This window comes from Triticum aestivum, chromosome 2D (genome assembly GCF_018294505.1).
Source record: "Triticum aestivum cultivar Chinese Spring chromosome 2D, IWGSC CS RefSeq v2.1, whole genome shotgun sequence".
Classification (NCBI taxonomy): Eukaryota; Viridiplantae; Streptophyta; class Magnoliopsida; order Poales; family Poaceae; genus Triticum; species Triticum aestivum.
Window position 1 is genome coordinate 479,055,478 of NC_057799.1, and position 24,571 is coordinate 479,080,048.

General features: G+C 50.4%; 1 protein-coding gene across 1 annotated transcript; it reads left to right on the plus strand.

Moving 5' to 3' along the window:
- Positions 1 to 16,559: 16,559 nt before the first annotated feature.
- On the plus strand, positions 16,560 to 18,312 carry LOC123049635 (large ribosomal RNA subunit accumulation protein YCED homolog 2, chloroplastic). Its single transcript, XM_044472535.1, has 7 exons — positions 16,560 to 16,912; positions 17,011 to 17,199; positions 17,294 to 17,383; positions 17,496 to 17,582; positions 17,659 to 17,739; positions 17,807 to 17,852; positions 17,939 to 18,312. Exons 1-7 carry the CDS (start codon positions 16,598 to 16,600, stop codon positions 18,022 to 18,024), a joined length of 894 nt encoding a protein of 297 aa, XP_044328470.1. The 5' UTR covers positions 16,560 to 16,597; the 3' UTR covers positions 18,025 to 18,312.
- Positions 18,313 to 24,571: the final 6,259 nt, after the last annotated feature.

Consider the following 24,571-nt stretch of genomic DNA (forward strand, 5'->3'; position numbering starts at 1 on the left):
GACAGTACCTTCATCTCCTTCCAGCACCATGATCTGTTTTTCCTCCTCTTCTGGTTAGCTATAGCTTTGAAGTAGCCAACATTTAGGTCTCCTTCCAATATGTCTCTCTCTCTGGATCTCTGCCTGGCCTTGATTTCTTCCTTTTTCCAGATATCCTCCAGTTCACCTGCAATTTTTTTGATTCTTCTGTTAGTGTTAGGAGATGGATGGTTAGATTCAGAAATAATATCCATGCAGTTATACTCAGCCACCAGAGCTTGTTTATGTCTGTTCTGCTCTGCCTCATAGTTGGCCATCCACCCTTTAATGGCTTTTCTGGAATTCCTAATCTTAAAATGCCAAATGTCTATAACCTTTTTGAAAGGGCATTTGGCAGTCCAAGCTTTGTGAACAACCTCTCTAAACCCTTCAACCTCAAGGCACCATTTTTCAAATCTGAATTTTTTTCCTTGGGGATGGAGAAAGCACAGGTGTTAACCACCAAAGGAGTGTGATCACTCCCTAGCCTAGGGAGAGCTCTAAGGTGGACACCTAGGAAAAGAGAGGCCCAATAAGTGGACATGAAGACTCTATCTATAGTAGCCATCACTATATTGTCCTGATTGTTGCCCCAATTGTATTTCCTCCCATTAATATTAAGCTCTAACAAGCCAAATTTATTAATCCAATCATTAAAGAGATCAGCCCAGTGTTCATTAATAGCACCAGTGCTCTTATCACTAGCCTCTATAATAAGATTGAAATCACCACCAACTAGGGTGGGGCCATTCCAACCTGTCAACAGGTTGTGAAGTTCAGTAATGAAATCCAATTTAAACTGCTCATAGCCAGAACCATAAACAAAAACTAATCTCCACATGGAGTGGTCCTGTTTATTCTTGAGCAAGCAAGAAATACTATAAGTGTGGAGATCACATTGAACAAAGTCAAAGAGATCCACATTAACCCCAACCAAAATGCCTCCTGCAGTGTTATTTGCACGGAGCCATTTCCATTGGAAATGAGAGCTGGGATCAAAGACTTCAAGTTGTAAAATAGTAAAGTCTTCTTTCTTGGTCTTAGAAATACAAATAAAATCAGGACTATCGGCTCTAATGAGCTCTTTCAATTTGTCATTTTAATAGGGCCATTCAGACCTCTAATATTCCAAAAAAATACCTATCATTTAATAGCAAAATAAATTTTCCTTCTACCTCTACATGATTTAGAATTTCTAACCTCAATCCATGGTGAGTCTGGTTCAGGATCCACATTCATATGTGTCACCTCCTCAGACTCTGTATTAGCCCAAGGCTTGGGAACCGAACTATTAAATTCCTCACCAGTAATATCTATACTAGGAGACAAGAAGACAACAGGATTTTCAGAATTAAATTTATCAAGTCTATCTAGCTCAATTTGCTTAATAATGGATATATTATCTCTGATACTATCACTACTAAGACCCATGTTAATACCTGAGCAATCTACAGTTTTAATAAGGAGAGAATCATCCAGGCAAGCAAAAGAGTTTTGAGTACCTTTTCTTATAATAGGCACTTCCAGACTTTTAACATGTTTCAGTTCCTAAGCTTTTTGAAGTGCAGGTTTTCCATCTCTCTTGTTCCTGGTGCTAACCCTGGAGGCCACCAAAGGCCCCCATTTCTGTTAGTGCTAAGGCTCTTCTGAGAAATAGGTTTGCTCATATCAGCAGCAGCATCAAATTGTTCCAGGAGGGGGCCACCTATGTTTTCATTGGGCTTCTTCTTCACTATCTCAAGGTAACTTTTGGTCATAGGGGCACCCAGAATCTTGGAGAAAACAGAAACTTCCATATTGAATCTAGGAACAGGAGTGGAGCACTTCTGGATAGACTTGGCTCCAGTTGACCTAGCAACTGGAGGCTTGTCCTTGATATTGGTGTTACTATTTCCAGTGTCCATATCCTCTCCCAGCAGGTCATCTTCACTTGTATCAAACTCATCTTCAGTATGCTTTTTCTGAGAGTGGTTGTTGTCATCAGGGCCTGGAGGAATATCAGAATCATGTTCACTTGCTAACTCAGTCTCCACAGAAAACTTCAGCAAGTAAAGTTCATGGTGGATATCCACCACCCTATCTTTGGGGATTTTAGTTGAGTCTCTCACAGCCACCTGGATCCTCACCTTCTCATAGAAGCTTCTAAAGATGGTGTGCCAGTCAACATTAACCAGGACACCAAACATAGTTGCCACTTGTGTGATAATGTACCAAAATATATATCCACTTGGGAGGCAGTCCCTCAATCACAATCCAGGTTTCTTCTAGGGAGTCATAGGCTGGCATTTCTCCATTCCAATCACTAAAGGAGATAGTCACTCCTTCTTTTTTCAGATTGATGGAGGGGTACTCTACCAAATCCTTGATCTTCTTGTTTGGGGGGAACCTGACAATGAATTTTTCTCATCATATCTCCTGATCTGCCAGGGCCAATTGGTTTTCCACATATTAGAGAAGCATTGCCCCAGCTCTTTCTCAGAAATCCCTCCCTTTTCAACTAAAACTAAACCAACATTCCCAAAGTTCAGCCACTCACAGTCTTCCTTGCCACCAATTTCAATGTGAAAAAAAATCCAAGGCCATTACTGGCACTTCCCCAATACATGGTAGCAGGATAGGACTTGTACCAGGTAGGGCAAGTATCCATGTGGTGACCAGGAGTCTTGCAGATGAAACAGACTTTTGGGGTGGGGCACATACCCACAAAATGTCCAGGAAGCCCACAATTATAGCAACTCGCACCAATGAACTTGGGATCAACATTGAAGGAGGAGGAGTCATCGCTTGGAGAAGTAGTCTGGGCAACAACATGTTTGTTTCTTTGATTTCTTTTTTTCTTGTTCTTGCTGTAGTCCGGCTGACTGCTCTGGATACTCCCCCAGTAGATGATCCACTCCCTCCATATTGTGCTTGTTGCATCTGAGGATTAAAAGACTGAGGGAAAACCTGAGCAGGAGGCAAATACTGGAAAGGGAATTGTGTCTGGTTCGTCCATTGATGCATCCGCGGATTCCACCCCCCTGACAGCCAGCATACATCTGTCCACCTGTATGCAACATAGCTGGGGCAGAACCAAGAGGGAACAGCGGCGGCTTTGCAAAAATCGACATGTGTGGGTGTGGGGCTTGAGCAGGTTGTGGAACCAGTGGCTGCGGCACACGAGCCTCCCGCCCCGTCGGAGTGGGAGTAGGTGGATGGCCATTGCGCCCCCTTCCAGAGCCGTACCTCCCCCACGGCTGCTGGCATATCTCCCTCCACCAGCCATTTTGACGATGGAAGCAAAGGGGATCTTACCCGATTTCCTTGCCCAGTAGTCGCGGGAGAAGCTGAAGAATTTTGGAGTAGGCAGGCGATCAGATTTTCCAACTGGGTAGCAATCAGCTTCAGCAAAGTCTCCGGAGGCAAATTTTTCTTTCCTTGTCTACACCAAATTGGATCTGTTGATTTTGGTAGGGTTTGGACGAACCCTAGGTTTGCCACGGCCAGTCCCCCCAAGCTGTGGATCCAAATTGCAAACAGGAGGCGCCTTTTGAAGAGGCGCAACCACTTTCCCCACGGGTGGCTTGATGACGGGGCAAGCGGGACCTGTCGTCAGCCTCGCACGCACAGGGGAGTTGCTGACCAGGAGGGCCCTCCTGGCAGTCACACTTCTGCGAACCACCGCTCTTCTCGCTGGAGAACCGGAAGGCATCGGCGGCGGCGAGGCCGATCTCCTCCATCTCTGATCTCCGCCAACTCTCGGAACCGAAATGGGATTGGATAGTATCAGCAGCAGTAATCTGCACCTCCTCCGCCAGAGTCCTCGTCTCCACAGGGGGAGACGTGCTCAATCTCGTCTGAAGTTGGTCGCTGGCGTCGAGGACGAGAGTTGCAATGGTGCTCCCGACGGCATCACCCCCAGGATGCACTTGTTGGAAATATGCCCTAGAGGCAATAATAAATGGTTATTATTATATTTCTTTGTTCATGGTAATTGTCTATTGTTCATGCTATAATTGTATTATCCGGAAATCGTAATACATGTGTGAATACATAGACCACAACGTGTCCCTAGTAATGTTGGGAATCGTAGCATAATTTAAAAAAAATTCCTACGCTCACCAAGATGCATCTATGGAGTGTACTAGCAACGAGGGGAAGGGAGTGCATCTACATACCCTTGTAGATCGCGAGCGGAAGCGTTCCAATGAACGTGGATGACGGAGTCGTACTCACCGTGATCCAAATCACTGATGACCGAGTGCCGAACGGACGGCACCTCCGCGTTCAACACACGTACGGTGCAGCGACATCTCCTCCTTCTTGATCCAGCAAGGGGAAGGAGAGGTTGATGGAGATCCAGCAGCACGATGGCGTGGTGGTGGATGTAGCGGGTCTCCGGCAGGGCTTCGCCGAGCTTCTGCGAGAGAGAGAGAGATGTTGCAGGGGAGGAGGGAGGCGCCCAAGGCTGTAGGTCGCTGCCCTCCCTCCCCCCCATTATATAGGCCCCCTAGGAGGGGGGGGCGGCCAAAGCCCATCTAGGGCAAGGGGCGGTGGCCAGGGGGGTTCCTTGCCCCCCAAGGCAAGTGGGAAACCCCCACCCTAGGGTTTGCAACCCTAGGCGCAGGGGGAAAGGCCCATGGGAGGGCGCCCAGCCCACTAGGGGCTGGCTCCCTTCCCACTTCAGCCCACAGGGCCCTCCGGGATAGGTGGCCCCACCCGGTGGACCCCCGGGACCCTTCCGGTGGTCCCGGTACAATACCGGTAACCCCCGAAACTTTCCCGGTGGCCGAAACTGGACTTCCTATATATAATTCTTCACCTCCGGACCATTCCGGAACCTCTCGTGACATCCGGGATCTCATCCGGGACTCCGAACAACTTTCGGGTTTCCGCATACACATATCTCTACAACCCTAGCGTCACCGAACCTTAAGTGTGTAGACCCTACGGGTTCGGGAGACATGCAGACATGACCGAGACACCTCTCCGGTCAATAACCAACAGCGGGATCTAGATACCCATGTTGGCTCCCACATGTTCCACGATGATCTCATCGGATGAACCACGGTGTCGAGGATTCAATCACATCATTCTCCTAATGATGTGATCCCGTTATCAATGACATCCAATGTCCATAGTCAGGAAACCATGACTATCTGTTGATCAACGAGCTAGTCAAATAGAGGCTTACTAGGGACACGTTGTGGTCTATGTATTCACACATGTATTACGATTTCCGGACAATACAATTATAGCATGAATAATAGACAATTACCATGAACAAAGAAATATAATAATAACCATTTATTATTGCCTCTAGGGCATATTTCCAACAGTCTCCCACTTGCACTAGAGTCAATAATCTAGTTACATTGTGATGAATCGAACACCCATTGCGTCCTGGTGTTGATCATGTTTTGCTCTAGGGAGAGGTTTAGTCAACGGATCTGCTACATTCAGGTCCGTATGTACTTTACAAATATCTATGTCTCCAATTTGAACACTTTCACGAATGGAGTTGAAGCGGCGCTTGATATGCCTGGTCTTCCTGTGAAACCTGGGCTCCTTCGCAAGGGCACTAGCTCCAGTGTTGTCACAGAAGAGAGTCATCGGGCCCGACGCATTGGGAATCACCCCTAGGTCGGTAATGAACTCCTTCATCCAGACTGCTTCCTGTGCTGCCTCCGAGGCTGCCATGTACTCCGCTTCACATGTAGATCCCGCCACGACGCTTTGCTTGCAACTGCACCAGCTTACTGCTCCTCCATTCAAAAGATACACGTATCCGGTCTGTGACTTCGAGTCATCCAGATCTGTGTCGAAGCTTGCGTCGACGTAACCCTTTACGACGAGCTCTTCGTCACCTCCATAAACGAGAAACATATCCTTAGTCCTCTTCAGGTACTTCAGGATATTCTTGACCGCTGTCCAGTGTTCCATGCCGGGATTACTTTGGTACCTTCCTACCAAACTTACGGCAAGGTTTACATCTGGTCTGGTACACAGCATGGCATACATAATAGACCCTATGGCCGAGGCATAGGGGATGACACTCATCTTTTCTATATCTTCTGCCGTGGTCGGGCATTGAGCCGTGCTCAATTGCACACCTTGCAATATAGGCAAGAACCCCTTCTTGGACTGATCCATACTGAACTTCTTCAATATCTTGTCAAGGTATGTACTCTGTGAAAGACCAATGAGGCGTCTTGATCTATCTCTATAGATCTTGATGCCTAATATATAAGCAGCTTCTCCAAGGTCCTTCATTGAAAAACACTTATTCAAATAGGCCTTTATACTTTCCAAGAATTCTATATCATTTCCCATCAATAGTATGTCATCCACATATAATATGAGAAATGCTACAGAGCTCCCACTCACTTTCTTGTAAACACAGGCTTCTCCATAAGTCTGTGTAAACCCAAACGCTTTGATCATCTCATCAAAGCGAATGTTCCAACTCCGAGATGCTTGCACCAGCCCATAGATTGAGCGCTGGAGCTTGCATACTTTGTTAGCATTCTTAGGATCGACAAAACCTTCCGGCTGCATCATATACAATTCTTCCTTAAGGAAGCCATTAAGGAATGCCGTTTTGACGTCCATCTGCCATATCTCATAATCATAGTATGCGGCAATTGCTAACATGATTCGGACGGACTTCAGCTTTGCTACGGGTGAGAAAGTCTCATCGTAGTCAACCCCTTGAACTTGTCGATAACCCTTAGCGACAAGTCGAGCTTTGTAGATGGTCACATTACCATCTGCGTCCGTCTTCTTCTTAAAGATCCATTTGTTTTCCATGGCTCGCCGCTCATCGGGCAAGTCAGTCAAAGTCCATACTTTGTTTTCATACATGGATTCTATCTCGGATTTCATGGCTTCTAGCCATTTGTCGGAATCCAGGCCCGCCATCGCTTCTTCATAGTTCGAAGGTTCACCGTTGTCTAACAACATGATTTCCAGGACAGGGTTGCCGTACCACTCTGGTGCGGAACGTGTCCTTGTGGACCTACGAAGTTCAGTAACTTGATCTGAAGCTTCATGATCATCATCATTAACTTCCTCCCCAGTCGGTGTAGGCACCAGAGGAATATTTTCCCGTGCTGCGCTACTTTCCGGTTCGGAAGGGGTGACTATCACCTCATCAAGTTCCACTTTCCTCCCACTCAATTCTTTCAAGAGAAACTCCTTCTCCAGAAAGGACCCGTTCTTGGCAATGAAGATCTTGCCTTCGGATCTGAGGTAGAAGGTATACCCAATAGTTTCCTTAGGGTATCCTATGAAGACGCATTTCTCCGACTTAGGTTCGAGCTTTTCAGGTTGAAGTTTCTTGACATAAGCATCGCATCCCCAAACTTTTAGAAACGACAGCTTAGGTTTCTTCCCAAACCATAATTCATACGGTGTCGTCTCAATGGATTTCGACGGAGCCCTATTTAAAGTGAATGCGGCAGTCTCTAAAGCATAGCCCCAAAATGAGAGTGGTAAATCGGTAAGAGACATCATAGATCGCACCATATCCAATAGAGTGCGATTACGACGTTCGGACACACCATTTCTCTGAGGTGTTCCAGGCGGCGTGAGTTGTGAAACTATTCCACATTTCCTTAAGTGTGTACCAAATTCGTGACTTAAATATTCTCCACCACGATCTGATCGTAAGAATTTTATTTTCCTGTCACATTGATTCTCAACTTCACTCTGAAATTCCTTGAACTTTTCAAAGGTTTCAGACTTGTGTTTCATTAGGTAGACATACCCATATCTACTTAAATCATCAGTGAGAGTGAGAACATAACGATATCCTCCGCGAGCCTCAACACTCATTGTACCACACACATCGGTATGTATGATTTCCAATAAGTTGGTTGCTCGCTCCATTGTTCCGGAGAACGGAGTCTTGGTCATCATACCCATGAGGCATGGTTCGCACGTGTCAAATGATTCGTAATCAAGAGACTCCAAAAGTCCATCTGCATGGAGCTTCTTCATGCGCTTGACACCAATGTGACCAAGGCGGCAGTGCCACAAGTATGTGGGACTATCGTTATCAACTTTACATCTTTTGGTATTCACACTATGAACATGTGTAACATCACGTTCGAGATTCATCAAAAATAAACCATTGAACAGCGGGGCATGACCATAAAACATATCTCTCAAATAAATAGAACAACCATTATTCTCGGATTTAAATGAGTAGCCATCTCGAATTAAACGAGATCCTGATACAATGTTCATGCTCAAAGCTGGCACTAAATAACAATTATTGAGGTTTAAAACTAATCCCGTGGGTAGATGCAGAGGTAGCGTGCCGACGGCGATCACATCGACCTTGGAACCATTCCCGACGCGCATCGTCACCTCGTCCTTCGCCAGTCTCCGTTTATTCCGTAGTTCCTGTTTTGAGTTACAAATATGAGCAACCGCACCGGTATCAAATACCCAGGAGCTACTACGAGTACTGGTATGGTACACATCAATTACATGTATATCACATATACCTTTGGTGTTGCCGGCCTTCTTCTTGTCCGCTAAGTATTTGGGGCAGTTCCGCTTCCAGTGACCACTTCCCTTGCAATAAAAGCACTCAGTTTCAGGCTTGGGTCCATTCTTTGACTTCTTCCCAGTAACTGGTTTACCGGGCGCGGCAACTCCCTTGCCGTCCTTCTTGAAGTTCTTCTTACCCTTGCCCTTCTTGAACTTAGTGGTTTTATTCACCATCAACACTTGATGTTCTTTTCTGATCTCTACCTCAGCTGATTTCGGCATTGAATATACCTCAGGAATGGTCTTTTCCATCCCCTGCATATTGTAGTTCATCACAAAGCTCTTGAAGCTTGGTGGAAGCGACTGAAGGATTCTGTCAATGACCGCGTCATCCGGGAGATTAACTCCCAGCTGAGTCAAGCGGTTGTGCAACCCAGACATTCTGAGTATGTGCTCACTAACATAACTGTTCTCCTCCATTTTACAGCTGAAGAACTTGTCGGAGACATCATATCTCTCGACCCGGGCATGAGCTTGGAAAACCAATTTCAGCTCCTCGAACATCTCATATGCTCCATGTTTCTCAAAACGCTTTTGGAGACCCGGTTCTAGGCTGTAAAGCATGCCGCACTGAACGAGAGAGTAATCATCAGCACGCTGCTGCCAAGCGTTCATAACGTCTTGGTTCTCAGGGATTGGTGCATCACCTAGCGGTGCTTCTAAGACATAATCTTTCTTGGCTACTATGAGGATGATCCTCAGGTTCCGGACCCAGTCCGTATAGTTGCTGCCATCATCTTTCAGCTTGGTTTTCTCTAGGAACGCGTTGAAATTGAGGACAACGTTGGCCATTTGATCTACAATACATAGTGTAAAGATTTTAGACTAAGTTCATGATAATTAAGTTCATCCAATCAAATTATTTAATGAACTCCCACTCAGATAGACATCCCTCTAGTCATCTAAGTGAAACATGATCCGAGTTTAACTAGGCCGTGTCCGATCATCACGTGAGACGGACTAGTCAAGATCGGTGAACATCTCCATGTTGATCGTATCTTCTATACGACTCATGTTCGACCTTTCGGTCCTCCGTGTTCCGAGGCCATGTCTGTACATGCTAGGCTCGTCAAGTCAACCTAAGTGTATTGCGTGTGTTCCGAGGCCATGTCTGTACATGCTAGGCTCGTCAACACCCGTTGTATTCAAACGTTAGAATCTATCACACCCGATCATCACGTGGTGCTTTGAAACAACGAACCTTCGCAACGGTGCACAGTTAGGGGGAACACTTTCTTGAAATTATTATAAGGGATCATCTTACTTACTACCGTCGTTCTAAGCAAATAAGATGCAAAAACATGATAAACATTACATGCAATCAAATAGTGACATGATATGGCCAATATCATCATGCTCCTTTGATCTCCATCTTCGGGGCACCATGATCATCTTCGTCACCGGCATGACACCATGATCTCCATCATCATGATCTCCATCATTGTGTCTTCATGAAGTCGTCACGCCAATGATTACTTCTACTTCTATGGCTAACGCGTTTAGCAACAAAGTAAAGTAATTTACATGGCGTTATTCAATGACACGCAGGTCATGCAAAATAATAAAGACAACTCCTATGGCTCCTGCCGGTTGTCATACTCATCGACATGCAAGTCGTGATTCCTATTACAAGAATATGATCAATCTCATACATCACATATATCATTCATCACATCTTCTGGCCATATCACATCACATAGCACTTGCTGCAAAAACAAGTTAGACGTCCTCTAATTGTTGTTGCAAGTTTTTACGTGGTTTGTAGGTTTCTAGCAAGAACGTTTTCTTACCTACGTATGACCACAACGTGATTTGCCAATTTCTATTTACCCTTCATAAGGACCCTTTTCATCGAATCCGTTCCGACTAAAGTAGGAGAGACAGACACCCGCTAGCCACCTTATGCAACTAGTGCATGTCAATCGGTGGAACCTGTCTCACGTAAGCGTACGTGTAAGGTCGGTCCGGGCCGCTTCATCCTACAATGCCGCCGAAACAAGAAACGACTAGTAGCGGCAAGAAGAATTGGCAACATCAACGCCCACAACTTCTTTGTGTTCTACTCGTGCATAGTAACTACGCATAGGCCTGGCTCATGATGCCACTGTTGGGAATCGTAGCATAATTTAAAAAAATTCCTACGCTCACCAAGATGCATCTATGGAGTGTACTAGCAATGAGGGGAAGGGAGTGCATCTACATACCCTTGTAGATCGCGAGCGGAAGCGTTCCAATGAACGTGGATGACGGAGTCGTACTCACCGTGATCCAAATCACCAATGACCGAGTGCCGAACGGCCGGCACCTCCGCGTTCAACACACGTACGGTGCAGCGACGTCTCCTCCTTCTTGATCTAGCAAGGGGGAAGGAGAGGTTGATGGAGATCCAGCAGCACGACGGCGTGGTGGTGGATGTAGCGGGTCTCCGGCAGGGCTTCGCCGAGCTTCTGCGAGAGAGAGAGATGTTGCAGGGGAGGAGGGAGGCGCCCAAGGCTGTAGGTCGCTGCCCTCCCTCCCCCCCCCCTTTGCCCCCCAAGGCAAGGGGGAAGCTCCCCCCCTAGGGTTCCCAACCCTAGGCGCATGGGGGGAGGCCCAAGGGGGGCGCCCCAGCCCACTAGGGGCTGGTTCCCTTCCACTTTCAGCCCATGGGGCCCTCCGGGACAGGTGGCCCCACCCGGTGGACCCCCGGGACCCTTCCGGTGGTCCCGGTACAATACCGGTAACCCCCGAAACTTTCCCGGTAGCCGAAACTTGACTTCTTATATATAATTCTTCACCTCCGGACCATTCCGGAACCTCTCGTGACGTCCGGGATCTCATCCGGGACTCCGAACAACTTTCGGGTTTCCGCATACATATATCTCTACAACCCTAGCGTCACCGGACCTTAAGTGTGTAGACCCTACGGGTTCGGGAGACATGCAGACATGACCGAGACGCCTCTCTGGTCAATAACCAACAGCGGGATCTGGATACCCATGTTGGCTCCCACATGCTCCACGATGATCACATCGGATGAACCACGGTGTCGAGGATTCAATCAATCCGTATGCAATTCCCTTTGTCAAACGGTATGTTACTTGCCCGAGATTCGATCGTCGGTATCCCAATACCTTGTTCAATCTCGTTACCGGCAAGTCTCTTTACTCGTACCGCAATGCATGATCCCGTGACTAACGCCTTAGTCACATTGAGCTCATTATGATGATGCATTACCGAGTGGGCCCAGAGATACCTCTGCGTCACACGGAGTGACAAATCCCAGTCTCGATCCGTGCCAACCCAACAGACACTTTCGGAGATACCCGTAATGCACCTTTATAGTCACCCAGTTACGTTGTGACGTTTGGCACACCCAAAGCACTCCTACGGTATCCGGGAGTTGCACGATCTCATGGTCTAAGGAAAAGATACTTGACATTGGAAAAGCTCTAGTAAACGAAACTACACGATCTTTTATGCTATGCTTAGGATTGGGTCCTGTCCATCACATCATTCTCCTAATGATGTGATCCCGTTATCAATGACATCCAATGTCCATAGTCAGGAAACCATGACTATCTGTTGATCAACGAGCTAGTCAACTAGAGGCTTACTAGGGACACGTTGTGGTCTATGTATTCACACATGTATTACGATTTCCGGACAATACAATTATAGCATGAATAATAGACAATTACCATGAACAAAGAAATATAATAATAACCATTTATTATTGCCTCTAGGGCATATTTCCAACAAGTAAGCCTCTAGTTGACTAGCTCGTTGATCAACAGATAGTCATGGTTTCCTGACTATGGACATTGGATGTCATTGATAACGGGATCACATCATTAGGAGAATGATGTGATGGACAAGACCCAATCCTAAGCATAGCATAAAAGATCGTGTAGTTTCGTTTGCTAGAGCTTTTCCAATGTCAGGTATCTATTCCTTAGACCATGAGATCGTGCAACTCCCGGATACCGTAGGAGTGCTTTGGGTGTGCCAAACGTCACAACGTAACTGGGTGACTATAAAGGTGCACTACGGGTATCTCCGAAAGTGTCTGTTGGGTTGGCACGGATCGAGACTGGGATTTGTCACTCCGTGTGACGGAGAGGTATCTCTGGGCCCACTCGGTAATGCATCATCATAATGAGCTCTATGGGACTAAGGCGTTAGTCACGGGATCATGCATTGCGGTACGAGTAAAGGGGCTTGCCGGTAACGAGATTGAACAAGGTATTGGGATACCGACGATCGAATCTCGGGCAAGTAACATACCGATTGACAAAGGGAATTGCATACGGGATTGATTGAATCCTCGACATCATGGTTCATCCGATGAGATCGTCGTGGAACATGTGGGAGCCAACATGGGTATCCAGATCCCGCTGTTGGTTATTGACCGGAGAGGCGTCTCGGTCATGTCTGCATGTCTTCCGAACCCGTAGGGTCTACACACTTAAGGTTCGGTGACGCTAGGGTTGTAGAGATATGTGTATGCGGAAACCCGAAAGTTGTTCGGAGTCCCGGATGAGATCCCGGACGTCACGAGGAGTTTCGGAATGGTCCGGAGGTGAAGAATTATATATAGGAAGTCAAGTTTCGGCCATCGGGAAAGTTTCGGGGGTTACCGGTATTGTACCGGGACCACTGGAAGGGTCCCGGGGGGTCCACCGGGTTGGGCCACCTGTCCCGGAGGGCTCCGTGGGCTGAAGTGGGAAGGGAACCAGCCCCTAGTGGGCTGGGCGCCCTCCCATGGGCCTCCCCCCTGCGCCTAGGGTTGGAAACCCTAGGGTGGGGGGCGCCCCACTTGCCTTGGGGGGCAGCCACCCCCTTTGGCCGCCGCCCCCCCTCAAGATGGATCTTGGCCGGCGGCCCCCCCTCCCAGGGGGCCTATATAAAGGGGGGGAGGGAGGGCAGCAACATTACAGCCTTGGGCGCCTCCCTCCTCCCCTGCTACACCTCTCTTTCTCGCAGAAGCTCGGCGAAGCCCTGCCGACATCCCGCTACATGCACCACCAGGCCGTCGTGCTGCTGGATCTCCATCAACCTCTCCTTCCCCCTTGCTGGATCAAGAAGGAGGAGACGTCGCTACACCGTACGTGTGTTGAACGCGGAGGTGTCGTCCGTTCGGCACTCGGTCATCGGTGATTTGGATCACGGCGAGTACGACTCCGTCATCCATGTTCATTGGAACGCTTCCGCTCGCGATCTACAAGGGTATGTAGATGCACTCCTTTCCCCTCGTTGCTAGTATACTCCATAGATGCATCTTGGTGAGCGTAGGAAAATTTTAAAATTATGCTCCGATTCCCATCAGCACTCCCACCACAACGCCCTCTGGGGATCCTCTGATTTCGCCTCCTCCCTCGCCCACAGCACGAACGTGGCCCGCGGGGAGTGGGGGATGGCAGGCATCCTTGCCCTTTCCTCCGTCGTGGCCTCGTCGTAGATCTCCCTCGCCAAAATCCTCTGCTCCAAATCCGCCCTCCTCTGACATGTCTCTGCATACTTCACCGCCACGGATCTCGCGCTCCGGTCTGTCGCCGCCGCCACCGCCTGATCCGCCGCCTTCCACTCCCGCACGCGCCCGATCCACGCCATGGTGGCGTCGCGGATCCTGGTCGCCCGCTCCACCCAACCTCGAGCCCCGGTCGCCATGAGCACCCCATGCGGAACTGGTGAGATGAGTCTCACCATCTCGGGGAAGGTTTCGTAGACGTGAGGGGGCAACCGAGGGGGGAAGGGGGTGCGGCCGCGGTCGACGCCCGCGGTCCTCGCCGTCGAGGAGGCATGGTATGAGGCTGGAGCGGTGAGATCTGCGAATGCGCTGGCAATGGCGAGCGAGAGGCGTGGTTTCGCGAGAGCTGCGCTCATGAAACCAGTTTGAGGTGTGAGTTTCTATAGTTTGAATTAGTTTGAATTAACCCTCATCGTGGTGGTGCGTGCGAGGCTGACGGCAGGTCCCGCTTTCCCCACTTTCCAGTCAAATTTTTTATTATATGATTTTTTTTCTGAAACGAGTTTCTATCTCAATTTATATGTGCTTGACTGAAACGATTTTGGGGTCAATCAACTGACCCAAAATTCATTTTAGCCGATCGACCTGTAGCCCATCCCTTATAGATCGCTCTCACGTGGAAATGCCTGTCCTTCAGATTAGTGGATTTCCACGATACGGGCAGTCTGCCGCACAGACCAGAAAAGTTATGATCTAGCAGCATGTCTGAAGGCCGAAAAGTAGAAAGGAAGAAATGGAATCCGATCGAGAGTGAGAGGGCGTCAACGATTCGAAGATACCAAAAGCAGAGTCGGCTGGTAGTGCGGAGCTTTGGAATGGTGATGCGAGCAAACGATGCCCACTCAACTGACACCACGACGACGGCGATGAAGCTGCGTGTGTTTCCCATGTGTTTGCAGGCATGGAAGCTGGGATCCGGATCGTATATCCCGCTAGGGACCTCCCTCCTGTCTCGACGGCATTTGTTCGTGAATGGCCAGGAGCCGTGGCGGATGCCCCGAAGTGGGCATTGGACAGAGTGGATAAGGGATGCCGTGCCTTCTTCTGGGTAGGCTCGGAGGAAATTCAGGGAGGCCAATGTGCAGTGGCGTGGCGCCGGGTCTGCCGGCCTAAACAGATGGGAGGTCTAGGGGTGGTGGATCTATATAAACATGGAATCGCCCTAAGATTTAGGTGGGAGTGGTTGAAACGCACTGACAGCTCGCGACCTTGGCAGGGGCTCAACTACTGTTCCGACAAACATGTCAGGTTGGCATTCGACAGCCTGGTCAAGTGGGAAGTAGGGGAAGGTTCGACGGCTTTGTTCTGGAGAGATCGCTGGATCAGTGGATCCTGTGTGAAGGAGATCGCTCCGCTACTTGTTGGCAAAGTGCGGCAGCAGGTGGTGAATAGGAGGAAAGTGAAGGACGCCTTGTATCTCCATGCGTGGACGCAAGATATCGTGGGAGAGATGAATACCGAGAAGCTTTCGCAGTTCGTCAGGTTATGGGAGGTGCTGGTAGACATTGAGCTCACGCCTGGTTCGGAGGACACCCCGATCTGGCAATGGGATGTAACTGGCAAGTACTCGGCAAAATCGGCGTACAAGATGATGTGTGAGGGAGGGGTCAGATTTCAATGCGCCTCGGCTGTCTGGCGCAGTTGGGCCATGATGACCTGTAAGCTCTTCATTTGGCTCGCACTCCAGTACAGAGTGTGGACTTCGGACCGCAGACAGAGGCATGGTCTGCAAGATCATAGCTCGGCATGCTTCCTATATGACCAAGAAGAGGACAAAGTGGATCACATACTACTACAGTGTGTATATGCGAGACAAGTGTGGTTTCTGTGCTTCCGAGAGCTGGGCGTGGATGAAGCTTTGATTCCAACCACAGAGTATACACTAGGTGATTGGTGGGTATCCGCTAGAAAGCGCATTGACAAGAGACACCGGAGAGGATTCGACACAATCTGCATTTCAGTCTGCTGGAACATATGGAAGCAGAGAAACGGCAGAGTTTTTCGCAACAGCAACATCGCCAACGAGTGGGGAACGGCCGATATCATCCACCAGGAACTTAGGCCATGGGCATCGGCGAGAGGGAGAGGAGTTCAACATGGTATAGAGTAGTAGCCTAGCGTGTGGAGTGGAGGGGTGGACGTGCATGCCGTGCCGTGTGTGGTAGTGCATTCCGTCGTCTGTATTTCTTGTACATAACTCTTTTTCGTCTATAAAATTTTCTTGTACATAACTTTTTTTCGTCTATAAAGTTAAGGTACGCACTTTGCGTACCCATGAAAAAAAGTGAATGGTCAGGAGCCGGAGCAGAGACGGGCCCCAAAAAAAAAGAGATGTCCTGGTGGATGCAGAGAGAGAGAGAGCGCGCGCGCGAGCCAGATTGACCATATCATCATGCAATCATGGGGGCTTTGAACCTCTTCCCAAACCTGTCGTCGAGCTGGGTCAAGCTCATCCACGGCCAGGCGTGGCGCTTATTGGTCCGGAGAGCGGGGCGTGGCTCAGTCAGCACCGGTCACGTACGTAAACCCACCATGCACCAGCACCACACATCACGGACGCCAGGGAGTTGCAAGAGGATAAGGCAATCGTGTCCCCGTGACTCCATTTCCTACGGTACGCATGCAGCTAGCACAGCCGGCCGAAGCTCTGCTCTCAGCTCGACAGCAATGGCGAGAGCCTGCAAGTGCAGCCCCGCCTTGAGGCTGCTGCCGAACCCGATCACGGCACAGCTCCCGAGCGGCAGGAGCCACGGAAGATGCAGATGCCTTGCCGTTCACGCGCAGCTCCCAGCCGAGGATGCCGATGATTACCCCGCTGAGTCACCCAAAAGGGTCCAGGTTACACAGGTGAATTACTGATCTAGCCAGTGGTAGGATAACTCGCGGGCAGCGGTTTGAATTTGAATGGCGATGAGCTGCTCACCGCATCATCTGCTTCGATCCAGAGCCTCAGGAGGAGCCGCCGGAGGGGAGCCGCCGGGCGGCAGAGCCTGATCTCCGTCGGGACGTCGCGCGGCGGAGGAGATCAGTGGGGCAGCGACTTCGAGCTGACGCTCCGGCAGCTGAGGCTGGACGACCTGATCGAGGACGGGCACAGCGACGCCGACGTCCTGGTGCACCTTCTGGTCCAGCAGGTAACTGAAAGAGGAACTGGCGTCCATCTGAAAAATATTGCACCGAGCAAGTGAGCAGCTGACTGATAGGTGCGAGATCTTCGTCTGCTTTCAGCACACCCAGTTCGGAATGTCGATCAAAGGGCGAGTGGTCACATCGCTCACCAAAATATGTGATTCCTGCTCCGCCCCATACTGCACAAAGGTATATCACACCGCGGATCACCTGGAAAAAATTTCATGTTCTAAGAAAAGATGGCACATTTGGAAACTGTTCAAGTTAACTGAAAACATTGGATCCTGGGACCCCGTTGCAGATTGATGAGCAGTTCGACATTACGGTGCTGTCTTCCTCCAGGAAAGATCAGAGCGGTTTGCCTGAAATCGGAGACAGCGATCCGTCAGTACGTGATATCATTTACCTAGCTTTGATGCTATATATAATTACCCTAACCATTACGACTATTTCTTTTAGAACAGGTCATCTATGTGAAGCCAGGAACAGAAATCGATATCGACTCGTCAATCCAAGAGACGATACGACTAACAGCGTCAGCCAAGGTATGCACTTGCAGCATGTCATGTCGAACTGTCGACACACGACCTCTTACTGATTATTGTCATTCAGAGTTCATGTTCGGAGGCGTGTGAGAAGTCTCCTGTCGTGTGGAAACGTAAGTGCTCAGACGAGCTGCAACAACTAGTACATTGGATTTGTTGCTTTTACTGTAGATCGCTGTTTTATCTTGTGAATTTGCAGGTGCTGGTAACCAGAAGAAGCGTTACAGCCAAACGTGGTCAAAACTTCTTGATCTCAAGAGAACTCTGGATAAGGCGCCCAGCTAAATTACTGTTGCCGATGCAGTTTCAACTCGACGGCACTCTGATTATCTGATATGAAAATGCTACAGTGTGATATATCGAACAAAAAGCTCATGTGACCGGATGGTTAATCAATGGACATGGTTATCCAGTGATTGTTCCTCTCCATAATAATTAACTGTATACTCATAGAGACTACTACGCTATAACAAAGCATTTCCTCAAATATATTACCTATGGGAAAATATGTATGGATTCAGAACTTTTTGTTTTGTTTTTGAAAAGAGCCAAAAGACTTGCCACATTCATTAATTAAGAAGAGACTTTTATAGACCACTTGCCGAAGGAGAGAACAAAACAATACAAAAGCCTACTCTCCTCGCATACAAATACCCAAATGCTTAGCCCCCGCGGTGACCCAATGCCCGGCCTCATTTCGAATTCTTGATAGGATAATGTTATGTGATGATGCTTTGTCATTCAAAACACGCTAATTTCTCTCATCCCAGATCTCCCACAAAACTAACATGATATGAGAGACCATGGCTTTGTGGCTGTCACGGGCATGAATGACAGGATGTTCCCACCAAGGTTTGTCGTCACTGAAGTCACTCCATGTGAAAGGTTCAAGAAGGTGCAGCCCAAGCCAAACTTTTACCATGCGCCGAAGTCGAATGGGGTAGCGACATCGGGAAAGACGATGGGCAGCTGTCTCAGGAGCACGGTTGCATAAGGGGCAATGCCCGCAATTTGGCCATTCACGGTCAGCGAGGTGATCAGCTGTCCAGACCCGATTTTAGATGATGAGCCAAGCAAAGATCTTGCACTTGGGTGTTACCCGTATTTTTCAAATTATTTTGTTCATGTTGGTGGAGACCAAGCCAAGGAATTATGCCTTGTAAGCCAAAGACATCGAGTAGCAACCGGAAGCGAAAACTTTCCAAATGATGGTGTTTGGGTAATCCTTGTGGAGATGGACTTGAGAGGCATAGGACCACAGGGTGAGGAACTCCTGGATATGTTGTAAGAGCCCCCTGGAGGTGTTGATTTGTTCCACCCAAGCTTGTGATGAGTGGCCGCTTGAACACACCAAATCTTCTTATTTGAGAGCTGAAAAATTGTTCGTGCGATGTCTTTAGGCCTATTGGAGGCAATGCAACTCTCGATGTATTGATCGGGTGCACGGTGCACGTATATATGGGTACAAGCGCAACCCTCAGCCTCATATATACAAGGAAACTAGAGGCGGGGCCGGTAGGAGATTATCCTAACAGATACATGCACAAATATGTTCAACACCACCCCCCCCCCCCCCGCGCGCGCAGTCGATACGTCACCAGTGACGCATAGACTGGACCGGAACTCCTCAAATGTAGGCGTCGGTAACCCCTTCGTCATGATATCGGCAAACTGCTGAGCGGTGGGAACATGAAGAACGCGGACGCGCCCAAGAGCCACCTGCTCGCGCACGAAGTGAATGTCGAGCTCAATGTGCTTCATGCGACGATGATGAACGGGGTTGGCGGAGAGGTAGACCGCAGAGACATTGTCACAGTAGACAATGGTGGCCTTCGGAACATCAAGAAGCAACTCCTGGAGAAGCTGGCGAAGCCACGAGCACTCGGCAACGGCATTGGCCACAGCACGATACTCGGCCTCGGCACTGGAGCGGGATACCGTGGGTTGTCGTTTAGACGACCACGATGTGAGCGAAGGCCCCAAGTAGACGTAGTAGCCTGAAGTAGAGCGTCGTGTGTCCGGGCAGCCGGCCCAATCGGCATCACTGTAGGCCACCAGGTCAATCGAGGACGAGGCCGTCAACGTAAGACCCAAAGCCGTGGTGCCGCGGATGTACCGAAGAATCTGCTTCACCAGGTTCCAGTGAGTGTCGCGGGGGACGTGCATGTGGAGACACACTTGCTGGACGGCGTACTGTAGGTCCGGCCAAGTGAGTGTCAAGTACTGGAGGGCGCCGACGATGGAGCGGTAGAACGCCGCATCTGGCGCGGGCGAGCCGTCGAGCGCAGAGACCTTAGCCTTCGTGTCGATAGGCGTGGGGACAGGCTTGCAGTTAAGCATGCCTGCCCGCTCAAGAAGGTCCTGGGCATACTGCTGCTGATGAAGAAAGAACCCGTCGGCGCGTCGTACCACCTCAATGCCGAGGAAGTAGTGCAACGGGCCGAGGTCCTTAATAGCGAACTCAGCGCTGAGGCGAGCAGTATGCTGGCGAAGGAGCTCGGCGAGGAAGGCGTCAGGATGATGTCGTCCATGTAGATCAGGAGGTAAGCGGTCGCCGGAGCCTGGTGGTAGACGAACAGCGAGGCGTCGGAGCGAGTAGCCCGGAACCCGAGCTGCTACAGAAAACCGGCGATCCGCTGGTACCAGGCGCAAGGGGCCTGCTTCAACCCGTACAAAGAGCGGGAGAGCAGGCACACATGGTCAGGCCGAGCCGCGTCGACGAAGCCGGTGAGCTGCTGACAGAAAAAACCTGCTCCGAGAGATGGCCATGCAAAAACGCATTCGACACATCCATTTGATGCACCGGCCAGGCGCGAGAGACCACGAGCTGAAGGACCGCGCGAATCGTGCCCGGTTTGACAACCGGGGCGAACGTGTCGGTGAAGTCGACTCCATTGCGTTGCCGAAACCCGCGGACCACCCACCGAGCCTTATAGCGCTCGAGAGACCCGTCAGGACGAGTCTTATGCCAGAATACCCACTTGCCAGAGATGACGTTGGCATGAGGTGGCCGCGGGACAAGCTGCCAGGTGCGGTTACGCACCAACGCGTCAAACTCCTCCTGCATCGCCGCGAGCCAATGCGGATCGCGAAGTGCGGCTCGAGCGGACGGCGGGAGAGGTGACGGAGCAGACGTCGAGGCAGCGAGGAGGTACTCATCCGCAGAATAGCGCGTACTGGGCCAGTGAATGCCAGCGCGAGCACGAGTGACCATGCGGGTGTCCGGGGCGGCCGGCGGGCCGGCGACGAGGCAGACGAAGAGGCCGTCGAGGAGCCGGGGTCAGGAGCGGGGGACGCGCTCATTGCCCGGGCTGCGGACTCAACGGGAGTCGGGGGCGCCGTGGCCGCCGGCGAGGATGCAGCCGGGCCGGCGGAAGCCGTCGAGGAGGCCGGGTCAGGCGCATGGGATGCACTCGCTGACCGGGCTACGAACTCAACGGGAGTCGGAGGTGGCGTGGCCACCGGTGAGGAGACCGGCGAGAGGGCCGGCGAGCCGGCGGGGGCCGGGTCCGGGTCCGACGTCGCGGACCCAGAGTGAGGCCCAGGCGCGGGGGCGCCGAAGCCAGGGGGAGGCCCATGCGCGGCAGGGGGCCCAAAGCCAGGAGGGGGCCCGAGCGCAAGGGAGCGGCCTCCCCTAGGGGCACCGGGAGGCACGGATGACGATGGCGAGTCGGCCGGCGGCGGTACCTGGTGAAAAGGAAAAGACCTCTCGTCAAAGTAAACGTGCCGAGAAGTGAAAACTTGGTGGGAAACCGGATCATAACAACGATAGCCTTTGGTGTTTTGTGGGTATCCGAGAAAGACGCACGCCACGGAGCGAGGTGCGAGTTTATGAGGAGTAGTGGAGGCGATGCTAGGATAATAGAGACACCCAAAAACACGAAGATCATCATATGAGGGTGGCCTACCGAAGAGGAGATGATGTGGTGCAAAGTTCCCGCGAGCACGAGTCGGACGAACGTTGATGAGGAGAGAGGCGGTGGAGAGAGCATCCGGCCAAAACCGGGGTGGGACACTGGCATGGAAAAGAAGAATGCACACACAATCATTGAGGGTCCGAAGGATCCGTTCGGCGCGACCATTTTGTTGCGAGGTATACGGGCAGGTGAGACGAAAAATCGTGCCGTGTGTGGCAAGGAGGGTGCGAACTCCGAACTCCTTCCCATTGTCTGTCTGCAAAGCATGAATGGGACGCCCAAACTGCTTAGCGACATAGGAGTAAAAGGTAGTAAGAACGGAGAGTGCATCGGATTTTCTCCGCAACGGGAAGGTCCACACATAGTGCGAAAAATCATCAAGTATGACAAGATAGTATAAAAAACCCATATTACTGGCAACAGGAGATGTCCACAAATCACTATGAATCAACTCAAATGGATACGACGCCACCGATGAGGACGCACTAAATGGAAGACGGACATGCTTGCCGAGACGACAAGCATGACAAGTATGATCATCGTTTTTATTACACGTGAATGAAAAAGTCCTAAGAATATGACGAAGGGTGGCCGGGTTTGGATGCCCCAGCCAACCATGCCAAAGGTCCACCCTGGCGGAGAGAGCGACCGGTGCGGATGTGGAAGTGGCGGTGGAGTTCACCGGGTAGAGGCCGTTCGGGCTGTCACATCGGTGGAGCGCCATCCGGGTACGAGCGTCCTTGACAGAAAACCCCACTTCGTCAAATTCAACAGTTATAGGATTTTCACGTGTAAGAGAACAAACGGAAACAAGATTAGTGACTAACTCAAGTGAAACTAAGACATTAGACATGTGAATAGGCGTAGAGTTAGACGGAAAGGAACCATGACCGACATGAGTAATGGGAAGGGAAGACCCGTCCCCAACAGTGATACGACATGCGGTAGAAACTGGAAATACGGAGTTGAGGTTACCAGGGTTGGAAGTCATGTGGGTGGTAGCCCCGGAATCCATATACCAGTCGCCGTCTCCGGTGTACGTGTTGGGTGTAGGGGCGGAGTGAAGCGCCGCAAGGAGAACCGGATCCCAAGGGGCCGGCGGGAGTGCGGCGGTCGCGGTCGGAGGGGCGGCGGGGTAGCCACCAGGAGCGGCGTAGCCAGGCATGGCCGCGGCGTAGCCACCCGGGGCGGCGTACGAAGGTGCCGCGACGGGGTAGCCACCCGGAGCGGCGAAAAACGCCTAATGCGCGCTGGGGCGGGGGCCGAGGATCCCGGCCGGGACGGGGGCCCGAGGCACGGGCATCGTGTACGCATAGATTATCCTAACAGATACATGCACAAATATGTTCAACAAGGCCTAAGAACCTCCGCCCACGACCAGTTCCAAAAGCTAGCAGTTCGACTAGTCCCAATGGTAATTTTAGTGAGCCCGTGGGTGAGATCCATGCCATGTTATTTTCTTTTGGTGGGTAAAATACATGTCTTGCTTGTCACAAGGGCTTCCGGCGCCAACCCAAGGCCTCTCCGGTGTAGTCCATTTCCTTTCGAGGAATGTGAATTCAGAACTCATTTCACAAGTAATTTTTCTTCCAAGGATTTACACATCAGTTCTCACTCACACACTTTTTTGGAACAACTGCTTTATTTATTTAAGGACATATACAACGAAGACCCTGCGAGACAGAAAAACAAAACTCCCCATCACCCTAAGCAGCGGAAGTCTGACGAGGCCCACTCACACCGAAAGGAACATTGTCACCGAAAGGACCCTTCAGCACCGCCACGAGAACTCCACATAGGGAATCCTGGTTGAAGTATTTGAAGCCGCTTGAACCACCAGGCTTGTTCGGGAGCTGATTTACCTTGCCCATGAAGGTTTGGGGTCTTCCAATAAACTTGAACTCCCTTGGCGAGGAAGCAAGCCGCCGCCTACTGCCAGGAAAGGAGAAGAACAATCCCTACCTTTTTTTGACCGCATAAGAACAATCCCTACCTTGTGAAGGAACACAGACACCTCCCTTCAGATTGAGGGAAATTCCATCCAAGAGGAAAACCAACACATCGCACGGTCAAATAGAAGCCCAACCTCCATGTTAGTGAGGTCGGCGCCGCTGCCTCGACTCCTCAAATAGTTACTCGAACCTACCTATCTATCACCCAAGCTTAGATCAAAACTCCCTCGTAGCGACACGATGCCACGAAGGGCGTCGGAGCCTAGGTGGAACACTGATCTGGTAGGTGGGAGCGTAGGAACCAAAAACCTTTTCTTTTGGCAGCTAGTTTCGGTATACAAGCACAATGCAAACGTTTTTTTTGTTGAGGGAAATCACAATGCCATTTTTTGGGAGGAAAAGCACGATGCACAAATACACAACGGTAGAAGCCTAAACTTATTTTGTAGACCTTGAACCTTAGGAGAAGCCCAATCTTGCTTGTGCACTAGATTAGCCCGAGCAACAAAACAGATTCATCTATTGCCAAAAAGGAAAAAGAAAAACAGATTCATCTCAATAGCTCCGCTCCGGCCAAAAGAAAAAAAAAACTCCGCTCCGGCCAGCGGCTGCCGGCGCCCGACAGACCTGGATGCATCGGTGCCGTGGCAGATCCCCACCGGTTCGAGGTCGACTCCAGCTCTCCTCTGCCGCCCATCGCTTCCAGTTGTGGTGGATGTGGGGAATCAGGGGTTCGAAAGGGGGTGCGGGAAGCAAAGGCGTGGGGAGAAAGGGCTAGGAGGCGGGGGGCAGAGCTCTAGCTCGAGAGCAAGCAAGTAATGTTGCTCTAGCCTTTATCCTTTGCAAATACTCTACACCGTATTCTGTTTAAGTGTTGCTTCCGGTCGTTACCAAATTCTGAGAATGGTCTGGAACTGCAACTCTGAAAGTGCCATAATTTGCTCAAACCTATTTACATAACTG